Genomic DNA, 12,231 nt, shown 5'->3' on the forward strand with positions numbered 1-12,231 from the left:
TTATTCAGAGATGGGCGACGTGTCTCTTAGGCCTGACTGCCGGACGGATGGCGCGCATTCATAGTGCCGAGCCAGTACGTTGACGGAATCTTGAAGCAACTTCAGCAAGTAGGTCAAAGGTCAGGTTTATTACCTCAACTGAGTCTCTTCATACCATCTAATTCTAAGAATAGATTATCTAAAAGATGCCCAAGACGCTCCTCTTTCCCTTCTTCTTCTCAGGGGGATAAACCACAATTCTATCCAGATCCGCACCCTTGACATCCTTCCCGTTATTCAATCCGCCGACAGTAATAGTGTTCTTGCCCTTCTTAAGGGGTAGCAACAAGGGAGCTGATAGAATAATTCCCTTGTGAGTATCCTTCTGCCATAGAGTGTGCACCTTGTCCTTATCGCCGTTGACGACCACACTGCTGATTCGTCGGATTGCCCAGGTACCGTTGATGCGATCAGGTTGACCCATTGGCTGGTCGCCAAAGCCCATGTCATCAATATCTGGATGGTTATTAGTATGTGAAAAGGAGGGAATGGAGGGAAGGGGGATTTACTTTGGTGGTAAAAAGATACCCATTGGTCAGCGCCTTGACCTTCGACTGTGAATGTTGCGGTGCTGTCGTTGCCGTAGATGCCAGTTGCGATGACATGGTCTGTTCCAAAGGTCTAATCACTGTCATTAGTAACCCTCTATAAACTCGATAAGATTAACATACAGCTTCTTGGAGGTGAGCGTCCCCAGCAAACTTGGCGTTCTTGGAGGGGTAAGTCTTGCCCTTGATAGGCTTCCATTCACCAGTTTTGCTACAAGCAGTCAGTACAGACGCAGTATTCAATACAATGGAGACCTACACATTCAAGTCGTAAACATCGTGCCAAACGACCTTGACACTCTTGTTCTCCTCGTCAATCTCGATAGGAAGCCAGACGTTGCGACTCTCCCAAATCGACGGCAGATCCCACTTCAAAATGTCAGCTTCGACTTGCAACAGAATAGAGGGCGTCATACCTGGTCAGCCATGTAGAGATAGGTCGTCTTCTTGGTGCCCTTGATCCTCCACGAGAAGCCACTCTGCGTACTAAACGTTCTCGTATAAGCCGGCGCGACAAAGAAAGGCTGCGACCAGGGGCCCTCGAGTTTATCAGCCCTCATAGCCACAACATCTACACCAATTAGCCCTCACCCTTACTCTCATCCCAATCAAGACTTACTATTAGGTCGATATCCCGTCTTGTGACTCATAAAAGTCCAGTAGCTCTTCTCCGTCTGAATAATAGTCGGCGCCTCAAAGTCATATTTATTAAACCGAAATGTGACCTTTTCCACATCCGTGAGGTTCTTGTTAAACTCGCTGACGTAGACATCTCGACCCTGGACTTTATCGCCGTTGGAGTAGAGAGCATACGACTTTCCGGTCTTGTAGTCGGTGAAGGCGCCGAAGTCTTGAGACCAGTTACCGAGGGGGGAGACGGCGTGCTGGAATTTGTAGGGGCCGGCGATGTTGTCGGATGTTGCGAGGCCTTGGAGCAAAAGGCTGTAGTTGCGGTCGTCGGCGTGCCACCACATCTAAGGACACAAAGTCAGCTTGGTGGTTGGATGACAAGGGGAGGACATACGTGGTATTTTCCTGTTTCTTCGCTGTAGAGCACCTTGGGTCGTTGGATAATACTCTCTGGCGAAACAAACTCGTGACCTTCCTCAGGCTCTGTAACACGTCAGTAACAATCCCAAGTGTCAATTTGGGAGACAAACTCAGGGCCAAACCGTGAGACTCCCACGTAGCGAGGTCATCAGAGCTGTAGACCGAGATACCGCCGCCTTCTTCCTGCTCTTCAGTTTTATGTTCACCAAACCAATAGAACTTGCCGCTCTCCCTGTCAACACAAAGACCGCCAGCATGAGCGTTGAACAGGTTTCCATCGGTATCGTACCATCGTGCACCGGGGACAATCCACTTTGCACTCGCTAGCGCAGCGAATGCAAGAACAGAGAAGAGAGTCATAGTGGCAATCAATTGGCGACTCTGTTATTTGTACGACCAATTGAGAAGCTCTCTAATGTGTACAACCAAACGGAAATGCTTGCATTTTATAGCTACCTCGGTGCATCTCCGCCCGACGGCACAGAAGTCCCCCAACGGCGTCATACCTCGTCTTAGAATCACAGCCGTTTATGCTTGTTTGTTTTGCGGGGGAGCCCCCCAATTTGCATGTCGATCCCCCGCTGGTTTGGTAGACGCTTCAATCATAGGGACTCTTGGCGCTGGGATGCCCTGGGGTAATGGGCCGGGATAATTACCAACCACCAATCGGTCCGCTAGCGAGAAAAGCCTAAATTACGAGAGAAGTTGAATCGGGTGAGCTTTGTCCGTTGCATCAGTTATTGGGTATCTCAATTGAGTTTGAGGTGTTGGCTGGTTGGTTGATCGGTGAAGATGCTGTTGGTGAGCTTTATTGCTGTAATGCTGGTGTGCAGGCGTCGGGTTATCAATTTTCCCTTTGGCGATGATATCTGTTGCTGACATGCATCGAAGGAAATCTTACAATCACCATATGCCGCAATGGCTAATGCACCAGGACGTCCGAGCAAAGCTTGCGATGTCTGTAGAAAGCAAAAGGTCTGAAGGAGTAAATTAAAACGGCCTCGGTCTTATTAACTTTGCCGTCCAGGTTCGCTGCTCCGGAGAGCGACCCAGCTGTAAGCGATGCGTCAGGTTGAAGAACACCTGCGAATACGGGACCAACCTAATCCATCCTAGACAAAAGAGAAACGTTACAAGAGCTGTAACTGCATATGGAGCATCCCAATTTGTTGGGTCGAGGCGTCTAGCCCCAGTTGCGCTGCCAGCTAATGTCAACGCCGAGTCTGTCTCAAACCATGCTTTCTTTCAAGGCATCGCTCCGTCTTTAGTCAACACCCTCGTAGAACTATACTTTGACAATGTCTATCAATCCACTCTTCTCTTACACAAAACCATCTTTATGCAGTCACTTGCAGATCAGACCGTCAAGCCTCATATTCTTCTTAGCATCTGCGCCTGGGGCGCCAAGTAAGAATCCAATCTCACCACCGTGCTCCCTCGCTGACAAGCTATCAAGTTTCTATCGCAACGAAACCGGGAAGGCTACCCTCAAAGAACAAGGCCTCATGACGAAGTGGGCTAAAAAAGCCGGAGCACTTGTCTTCCAAGACGCAGAAGAACTCAGCGATGATAATCTCGTGACGTTCTGCAATCTATCGCTGTTCTGGCATAGTCAAGGTTCATGGAGGATAAGCTACCTCCACAAGGGTATGCCCAACCCAACCAATCCAGATGCGTTCCTTGTTGACTTTACTAGGTAACGCCTGTCAACTCCTCCACATCAATGGGACAGGTCCAAAGAACGGCTCTTCGCTCGAAGCCGAATTACGAAGAAGACGATTCTGGGCATGTTATTTATTCCACTGCTTCAGTTGTGAGAAGTTATTCCGGTTCGAGGCGATTGCTGATATTGAGAATCTACCACTGCCTTGGTCTGAAGAAGACTTTGCAGTTGGGTCTTCACACTCAGCAATCGCAACAATTGTGAATGGAGTTTGCTTAGCAAGTATTTTTGGCGAGCTTATACGCGGCCTCAATCTCTGGTAAGTTGAACCTCAACGATCAGACACTTCTGCTGACTTTACAGGTCGTCGGTCGTGACTGTTGTTAAATCCGAGGGCGATCTTAATTTGCGTGTTCAAGAGATCTTCAGGGTTGAGAACAACATCTCATCATGGTGGAATAACGTCCCAGGCAGCTTTAAACTTGACGCGCCTTTTGTCACAAGTATATCGCAGAAGGACTTGCCCAAGATCATTCTCACCAACCTCGTCTATCACCAATCCCTCTGCGCACTGCACTCATCCATTATTCCGCTCTTCTGCTGGTCAAAAGGCGATAAGACTTACTCATCAGCCAGACAATTATCTGCACAAGTCGCGTTTGACCACGCTACTGCAATCTCCAGTCTCATCTCTGCGATATTAACTGCCAGTTGTCCGCTCAGCTCGATGCCGATATTTGTCGCATATGCAGCTTACTCAAGCTGTGCTATTCAGATCCCTTTTCTTTGGTGTTCCGAGCCATCAGTTAGAGAGCGAGCTCAATCCAACATCGACGCCAATGTCAAGATGATACAAGGAATGTCGAATTACTGGAAGCTAGCTTCATTACTGGTAAGTCGTATTGGCTTATCAATATGCTGTCGCTGAGACTAACGCGGGGACAGCAACTCTACGTGCGCTGCCTTCATAACGTTCATAAACGCAACCCACCTAGAGTATGTGGCGAACCCAAGTACATGAACATTTCGGCACTTGTTGACTTTGACGTTGATGCGTCGCTGGCAAAATCGTCGATTTTACAGTTTGCTGGCATGTTGCGATCTGACGAGAATGGATATGTCAAAGCTGGAGACGAGACCTCAGATCCAACAATCGCCAGTGTTGCAGATAGTGGTGACATAACACTTGATCGTCAGGCTTCAAGAAGCTTCTTAGACCACTCAGCGAATACGAATAACCCGAACACGACCCTTCCACAAACTCCGAACCAGTTCGCCTCGGGGCCCAGTGAATGGCCCACTCTGGATATCTTCAACTCCCTTATCGATGCTGATATGGCTGGTCTTTTTCCCGTCGACGACAATTTCGATCTATCGTTCTTAGAAGCAGATCAAACCTCATGGGACTTGGGTCTCGATCTGGAAATACCCTAGAGCCTCGCTTTATCATATGACAAATCATTTCAGCGCACACGATATCGTACTAGCGGTGACATTGTCCGAGTCGGTAAATTACATCATTGGTCAATCAAGTCATGAGCTAGATAGTGGGACCGGTAAATGCCTCGGCACGGAAAACATGAACTCCATAATGACGATTGAAGTCGAGTAGTATAAGAACGATTGACGCGTCAATCTTAGAACATTTGACTCTACAATTCTCAATTACACTTAACGCAAACAACTACACTAAAATGCCTTTTACAGTTCATCATCTCCAAGTCTCCCAGTCAGAGCGCATACCCTGGCTCTGCGAAGAACTCGGCATTGACTATGATCTCAAACAATACAAACGCTCTCCCCTCCTCGCACCCGCCGACTTCAAGGCCCTTCACCCCATGGGCGCCGCCCCCGTCATAACAGACGGCTCAACAACCCTCGCCGAAAGCTGCGCATGCATCGAATACATCAGCCACAAATACGCCAACGGCTCCCTCTTCCTGCCCCCAAGCCACCCAGCATATGCTGATTTTCTGTACTGGTGGCACTACGTCGACGGAACTCTTCAAACAGCATTAGGTCGAATCATGTTGATCCGTTCTGCTAAGCTCAGCGATGATAATCCTGTCGTGCAGTTTGGAAAAGTCAAGTCGAGACAGGCGCTGAAGTTGTTGGATGAGCGTGTTAAGAATAATGAGTGGCTTGCAGGAGAGGAGTTTACGGCTGCTGATATCATGGTCATGTTTCCGCTTACGACGATGAGATACTTTTCGCCGTATAGTCTGGAGGAGTATCCTAATATTTTGAAGTATCTTGAGAGGATTGCGGGGAGGGAGGGCTTCAAGAAGACGATGGAAAAGATCGATAACAGTATGGAGCTATCTATGGGTGCGAGCCCGCCTCAGAGTCCTTTCAAGCTGTAAATTTGGGGGTTTCAAGCATAAGATGGTATAGGGTATAGAACACGTGAAGTGCAGAACAGGATTGTATAAAGGTCTAGACTTTTCTTCTCAATCACCTATCAACCCTACTCTCACCTTTGTAGCTGACATGCATTACAAGTGATAGCTCAGCCTCTCATTGGCGGACTTGCCGCTGATACCCTGCCGTTTATCGCTGACAGGATTCGATATCGTCAGCACTGTCAGCCAAATCACCAGAATGAGGTACATCAAGAATGTAGAATAAGATGCTGCTAAGCCCGATGAAGCGCCGTAGTGCAAGGCGCTGGTAGTGCTGACATTGACCCTCAACTATATATAATCGCTTCCATCTCACTTAGCTCCCCGTTACGCGGGCGCCTCAAAGAACTCATTTTATCACATCATGTCTACAAACTCGGAAAAGCCTGTCATCGCCATCGTCCAAGGCGCATGGCATCGCGCAAGCCATTACCAAAACCTCGTGCAGTCGCTTACCAACAAGGGCTTCACAGTTCTCCAACCTGACAACGTCACAGCTGGCAAAGCTGAAGACATCAAGGGCAAAACTCACTTGGACGACGTCGAAGCTATTCGCAAGTCTCTTCAGCCGGCCCTTGACGAAGGCAAGCGGATCGTCTTGGTCTGCCATAGCTACGGAGGCATCCCAGGCTCCGCCGCCGTTGAAGGCTACCAGGTTCACGAACAAGAGGCCAAGGGATTGTCTGGCGGTGTTTCGCATGTTGTCTATATCGCGGCGTTTGCTCTTCCTGTGAAGGGCCTTTCACTTCTGACTGCTGCCGGAGGCCAGCATGGTCCCTTTCTCGATAGGACAGTAAGCAGCCTGAACCTCCCGTCAAGGTCCAGAGTACGACTAACATACGCGTAGGAAGAGGTTTGCTACCTAAACGACAAAGCACAAAACGCCTTCTACAACGATTGCATCCCCGAGGTAGCAGAGAACGCAATCGGCGAATGTGTCAATCACAGCACCGCATCTCTCGAAACACCAGCCGACTTTGTCGCGACGGATATCACTGTGCCTAAGACGTATGTTGTCTGTGAGATTGATAACACGGTTCCTGTGCAGGGACAGTTGGCTATGGTTGGTGCTATGGGAGATGCTGTCAATGTGGAGAAGATAGAGGCTGGGCATTGTCCATTTTTGAATGAGAAGACTCTGCCTAAGGTTGTGGAGATTATTGAGAAGGCTGCGCAGTAAACATGGATTGAAGCGGATCAGGAAGAATGAGAGGGGCTCAGAGGCAGGATTTAAGACAGGGCCATAGAAAGACACATGTGTTAACTTTTGTTATTTATATCTAGCCTACAGAGTAACAGAGGGGTTCAATGGTCCAGAAGGATCCATATCACCATGCAATAGTAACAGAAATGGACCGTAAGTCGTTTGACATGCTCAAACAGAGCACCCAACAGATTCCCCTTCACCTGCTGCCCCTAATCATCTCCTACTTAGTTCTCAACCGCCAAAGCCTTTTGTAAAGCCTCAGGGTTTCTAGGTTTAAAGATAGCCTTGTATCGACGAGGCAAAGCAACAAGACTTGTAGGATCCAGGCTTCCAGTGATAGGATGGCAATCCACCTCGTCAGACTTCTCAATCTTGAGACTGTTGAGAAGTCTCATGTAGACAAGGTACAGTTCTCGGTTGGCAAGGAGAGAGCCAGCGCACATGCGATAACCGACTCCGTATGTGAAGAGAGGAGCATCGGGCTGTTCGAACCATCGCTCAGGACGGAAGACCTCGGGATCAGACCAGACTTGATCATCTACCAATTGTCAGTATATCTTTCATGAAAGAGAGACCGGAAATGACTTACCCATATTGCATGCCCAAGCATTCAAGAAAACAACAGTCCCCTTGGGGATGGTAACGCCTTCATAAACGATATCCCTAATCGAAGCCCTGGGCAGCGCCAGCCTCAGAACAGTATAATACCTCAACGACTCCTTCACAAGCGCAACGATATACTCGCACTTCTGATCATCCTGCTCATCGCACATGGGCTGCTTCTCACTGTAGAACTTCCTAATCTCCGAGACAGCCTTTTCCTGAATCTCAGGATGTTGGCTTAGATACGCAACAAACCAGGCAACTTGTGTAGTAACCGTGTCAAGACCGCCAGAAAGCATGGTGAGACTGATAGAGGTGAGTTCGTCCTTGTTCAGCTTGGCTTCCTTGTCCATGATCACGTTGGCTTGGATACACGGCTTATAAGTCCCGTTTGCGATACGTTCGTCGAGACCATTGTTCAGAGCAGTGAGGTACTTATCCCGACGGTTGCGCATCTCTCGCGCCTTGGTGGAGTGCAGATTAAAAGGGTTCAAACGGAGAAGAGGGATGTAATCTTGGAGATTGCCGGTGGTTGAGCGGAAACGACTGATTTCTTCCTCGACGTGGGTGATTTCAGAGAAAAGATCGTCTTTTTGACTCTTGAGACGAATGCCCCAGTTGAGAGTAAGTGCGAGAGAAAGAGAAAGGCGTTGAATCATGGGCATAGGGTCAACGGGGATACTGCCGCCTTTGCCATACTCGAAAAGCTCCTTGACAAAGTCGCGGGTTTCGACATCGAGATGATCGACGTATGTGGCGACTGATGGGCGGTTGAGAGCAGAGGCAGCGCCCTTGCGGCGACGCTTGAGGGAGTCGCTGTAGGGTGATGTACCGATTGTAGTACCAGCAGTATCAGAGAGGACCTGGACCGTCAGCATCTCCCCTGTAAATTACCGATACTCAGAGTATGCTCACCTTGTGAAATGTGTAAAACTCAGGTCTCGAGCTCAAAGCCTGTGCATTCGCGCCAAAAATACTCCTCGCCGCCGCAGCAGAATTGACGACAACGATAGGAATATTTCCCAGCTGGATCTGATAAACGGGTCCGTACTTCTTCGCCCAAGCGCGGTACTTCTCAGCGGCGTTGATGTGAATGTCCCAAATATTGCCAATTAGCGGTAACCCAGAAGGGCCTTTCAGATTGCTGATCCTCGCATTGTGACGAATGAGTTCGTTGATGAAGATGTAGATCAATGGCCCAATCAGGAGTGTCACGAGGAGGGACTGACCCTTGTTCTCGTGCACTTGGTTATTCAGTGAAACAAGGAGATTAGCGATCGTCATGATGAAGACTTGATGAATCCGATTGCTAAGTGAGTAAGAATTTCGAACACGGATTTCTTTCAGCTCTATATACCACTTCAAAGTCAATACCTACCCTCCACAACACGAAAATACGCCAAGTGTAACCCCACAGTCCAGAAGCTCTCTAGCTCGTCCAACCCCGCAAATCTTAGTCTTCCGACTCGGAAAACTCGGAAGATTTCCGAGAAACCCTCTTTAACCAGGGATTTCCAATCCAAGACCCCTCAGTCGATTCTTGTCCTCTCGGAAATTGTTTACAGCGTTCTTGTCGTCATGTCTGAAGAGCACCCGGTACTAAAGCCGAAAAAGCGGAACTCGGCCGATGCTGAGAGTGTTGCTGATACACCTGCTCCAAGGAGTAAGAGGGGCAAATATACCTCTGTTGCTTGGTGAGTTTAACATATGGTGATTGATGAGAGTGAAGGAGTGTTGACTTGGGTTGGGGTAGTGATGATTGTAAGAAAAAGAAACTCAAGTGTATTCCCTCAGAGGATAACACGTGTGAGAGATGTATCGCCGGTGGCTTGACGTGTACGTTCGCGACCAGCACACAAGCTACCAAAGAGAAACCCGATGAGTAAGTAATCCCCTGAATTGAAGGAATAAGCTGACGAGTTAGCAGAAATCAAAATATTCAAGCTCTGAACCATCAATTATCAGAGCTTCGTCAACAAATGTCAGATCTTGTCGGCGTCGTCCGCGAACTCAAAGACCAGAACCAGAGCCAACACCAAAGCCATCCCCAAGATGCATCAACCGTATCATCCCACAACATAGTAACCCACTCACCCGCCAGCACCCACCGCGGCGAAATGCCCAAACAGCCCCAGTTCGTCGGTCCAACGCGTTCAGCATTCGGTATCCTCGTCAGCGAACGCTCGCTAAACCGCATGGGCGTGCCCAAATTCGACTCAATGCCCCCCAGCGGCGCCCAATCTCCTATTGAACCAGTCCTAGACTCCATCAACGACCTAAGTTTCTGGCACTGCTGTACGGCGAGTGATATCACAAAGTATCTTGTTAATTTCCAGGAGGAGGTTGAATCTGTGTATCCGTTTATTGATATTGCGGAGTATATCGCGCAGTCGAAAGAGATATTGCAGGCGATTCGTGGTGGGGGGTTGGGGTTTGAGGATGAGGGGAAGGTGAGTAGTAAGGATATTGATATTGCAAAGGTGGCGATATCGACGGGGATATTGTTGGAGGAGCCGAGTAAGCTTGAGTTGGCGACGGCGATTGTGGACTCGGTTCAGACGAATGTGTCAAGCATTCTGAGTCCGCAGGTTGATTTGAAGGAAGTTCAACTTTTGGCAATGCTGGTACGTCCAATCCAACACTATCGTGCAAGGGTGCACTGACAATAGTAGAGTATATACTACTTCCACGCAGGCGAGGAGCTATTAGCGTGGCGCTCTATCGGAATAGCTGCGCGCCAAGCTCTGGAAATGGGGCTTCATCGAAAAAGGAGTCTTTTGGATAACTTCAAAGACACTGATTCTCGCCGCCTAGCTACACGGGTGTTTTGGTGCGTGTACGTGCTTGATCGACGATGGAGTTTTGGAACGAGTCTATCGTTTGCGCTGGTCGATAAGGATGTTGATCCAGAGTTGCCGAAACCCGTAAGTTCACTCACGGGGATTAATGATCAAGACTGATGAGAATAGGATGAAGAGTATTTGTATCTGCAATGCATGGTTGGATATGGCCAGCTATGCTCTAAAATCTGGGAAGCTATTCCTCCCTTTGGATCTGCCTCACAAACCATTCCGGATGATACAGCTGCTATTCTTGATCTGAAAACTCAAGATTGGTTGGACTCTATTCCACCTCATCTCCGACTTCGTCATCCTCGTCTTGGTCTTGCACCACGAGCTCAACCTCGACTGCCACATCGCCTCCGTGCTCTATTGTACCTCCGTGGCAATTACGCCCGTATCCTGATTTATCGGCATCATTTGATGAGTACAGCTAGCATAGCTGCAAACCCGCAGAACGCATGGTTGGTAGTCGATATAGCGCAGGATACCATTCAAGTCTTGGTCCATCTTCACGCTACGACGGATATCTACAAACGACAGCAGAATGTCTTCAACTACTTCCTGCTAAGTGCTTTGGCAGTCATCTTCCTAGCAGTCTGTCACGCCCCAGATATATTCTCCGTGCCATGCAAACGCACCTTCTCAGACGGCGTTGAATTAGTCAGAGGATTATCACGGCACAACATTGTGAGCAAAAGACTTTGGAAGAGCATTCGCGGTATGATTCCCCGAATGAACACTTTCGGCTTCCCTCAAAACGGTGAAGAGGGTGAGGCTCGAAAGGATGATGAAAATGGGCACAACGGGCCGACAAACGAACAGAATGCTCCGCAAGTCGAAGTCAATGCAGCAGAGCAAGTCCCCATGGCAATGCCCGAAAACGAGTCTTTCTCCTTTGGCGACATGATGTTTGGCGACGCAGACGTGGCAAACTCAGTACCGGATATGTTTCAAATGAGCGAATCCCTCCTAAATCTCTTCAACGCATTCGGTGAAGGACAGCAATTCTTACATCCTGTTCCAAGTACGTTTAGCGAAGAGGGAGAGTATGCTATGGCTGCAGAGCAAGGGAAGGATATATCCATGAGATTCCAAGGCTTAATATGAGAATCTTATTTTAATCTATAGAACCTCGTTCTCAAAGTAAATCATCGCAACGCCCTCGTTAACACTCTTTGCAAAAGTCCTCAACTCAAGATGCGCTGCGCATTGAGTATCGTAGTAGTTAAAGTCCTCCTGAGATGCGAATGTTGAGATAGCCACGATTGTGAAGCCTTGGGATCGTTGGTCTGCTTTCGCTTTTCCAGCTTGAACAGACACGATATAAGGCTTTCCGTCCTGTGAAGGGTTAGAGGAGAGGGATCGAGCGATTGGGTTGGGGTTACCTTTGTGGCTTTCTGGGGCATTTGCTTGTAGAGGTCAACGAGGTGCTGTTGATCTTCCGCCTTGGGGATCTTGAAGAGGGTGACGCGGGTGATTTGGCCGGACATGATGAATATTTGGCGAGGATGATCTAATGAGTTGGTGGAGTGGAGAGAAGGAAGTACGGATATAGATATGCAGAAATGTATTTGCAGGTTCGGAGGTTTATATGAAGTACCTGCTTCGGAACCTGAGCTGACAATTCCGGAGCTATGTTGAGCTCCACTGCTGTGCAGGAATACGACGAAGAAAAGTATATGTCGGCACTTAGTCCGGATAGTGTCTTGTGGATATAGATTTTTGAGCGAAATTACTAAGACATGTGAAGGTTGATCACGATTACCTCAAATTCCGACATGTTCTGATCCAAGATATGAAAGCCATAATATTTCTGTACCTGACGCATTTGCTTTGAGGATACGAAGGGACTCAAGCACCGGTTTCGTGATCAACA

At 48.5% G+C, this 12,231-nt stretch overlaps 7 protein-coding genes across 7 annotated transcripts; 4 read left to right on the plus strand and 3 right to left on the minus strand.

The window, feature by feature from the left end:
• Positions 1-109: 109 nt before the first annotated feature.
• FOBCDRAFT_216362 (glycosyl hydrolase) lies at positions 110-2,122 on the minus strand. The gene is made up of 8 exons (XM_031174840.3): positions 1,748-2,122; positions 1,612-1,700; positions 1,207-1,561; positions 1,004-1,158; positions 847-956; positions 711-798; positions 549-660; positions 110-495 (listed from the first exon to the last, which is right to left on the minus strand). The coding sequence occupies exons 1-8, from the start codon at positions 1,995-1,997 to the stop codon at positions 179-181; spliced, it is 1,476 nt and encodes a 491-aa protein (XP_031051625.2). The 5' UTR covers positions 1,998-2,122; the 3' UTR covers positions 110-178.
• Positions 2,123-2,555: 433 nt separating this feature from the next.
• FOBCDRAFT_257751 (uncharacterized protein) lies at positions 2,556-4,871 on the plus strand (the record flags this gene model as incomplete). The annotated part of the gene is made up of 6 exons (XM_031174841.3): positions 2,556-2,612; positions 2,665-3,044; positions 3,094-3,284; positions 3,334-3,619; positions 3,664-4,192; positions 4,246-4,871. The coding sequence occupies 6 exons, from the start codon at positions 2,556-2,558 to the stop codon at positions 4,732-4,734; spliced, it is 1,932 nt and encodes a 643-aa protein (XP_031051626.3). The 3' UTR covers positions 4,735-4,871.
• FOBCDRAFT_216363 (glutathione S-transferase) lies at positions 4,872-5,829 on the plus strand. The gene has a single exon (XM_059609442.1). It carries the CDS (start codon positions 4,995-4,997, stop codon positions 5,661-5,663), a length of 669 nt encoding a protein of 222 aa, XP_059466833.1. The 5' UTR covers positions 4,872-4,994; the 3' UTR covers positions 5,664-5,829.
• Positions 5,830-6,040: 211 nt separating this feature from the next.
• On the plus strand, positions 6,041-6,940 carry FOBCDRAFT_216364 (Alpha/Beta hydrolase protein). Its single transcript, XM_031174843.3, has 2 exons — positions 6,041-6,495; positions 6,550-6,940. Exons 1-2 carry the CDS (start codon positions 6,067-6,069, stop codon positions 6,880-6,882), a joined length of 762 nt encoding a protein of 253 aa, XP_031051628.2. The 5' UTR covers positions 6,041-6,066; the 3' UTR covers positions 6,883-6,940.
• FOBCDRAFT_216367 (cytochrome P450) lies at positions 6,941-8,902 on the minus strand. The gene is made up of 3 exons (XM_031174844.3): positions 8,428-8,902; positions 7,499-8,375; positions 6,941-7,447 (listed from the first exon to the last, which is right to left on the minus strand). The coding sequence occupies exons 1-3, from the start codon at positions 8,794-8,796 to the stop codon at positions 7,134-7,136; spliced, it is 1,560 nt and encodes a 519-aa protein (XP_031051629.2). The 5' UTR covers positions 8,797-8,902; the 3' UTR covers positions 6,941-7,133.
• Positions 8,903-9,070: 168 nt separating this feature from the next.
• On the plus strand, positions 9,071-11,462 carry FOBCDRAFT_177732 (uncharacterized protein; the record flags this gene model as incomplete). The annotated part of the gene is made up of 5 exons (XM_031174845.3): positions 9,071-9,206; positions 9,266-9,394; positions 9,440-10,136; positions 10,185-10,436; positions 10,482-11,462. Exons 1-5 carry the CDS (start codon positions 9,091-9,093, stop codon positions 11,460-11,462), a joined length of 2,175 nt encoding a protein of 724 aa, XP_031051630.2. The 5' UTR covers positions 9,071-9,090.
• FOBCDRAFT_216370 (uncharacterized protein) lies at positions 11,445-11,959 on the minus strand. Its single transcript, XM_031174847.3, has 2 exons — positions 11,741-11,959; positions 11,445-11,693 (listed from the first exon to the last, which is right to left on the minus strand). Exons 1-2 carry the CDS (start codon positions 11,843-11,845, stop codon positions 11,478-11,480), a joined length of 321 nt encoding a protein of 106 aa, XP_031051632.1. The 5' UTR covers positions 11,846-11,959; the 3' UTR covers positions 11,445-11,477.
• Positions 11,960-12,231: the final 272 nt, after the last annotated feature.

The sequence above is a fragment of the Fusarium oxysporum genome, chromosome II (genome assembly GCF_013085055.1).
Source record: "Fusarium oxysporum Fo47 chromosome II, complete sequence".
In the NCBI taxonomy this organism is placed as follows: domain Eukaryota; kingdom Fungi; phylum Ascomycota; class Sordariomycetes; order Hypocreales; family Nectriaceae; genus Fusarium; species Fusarium oxysporum.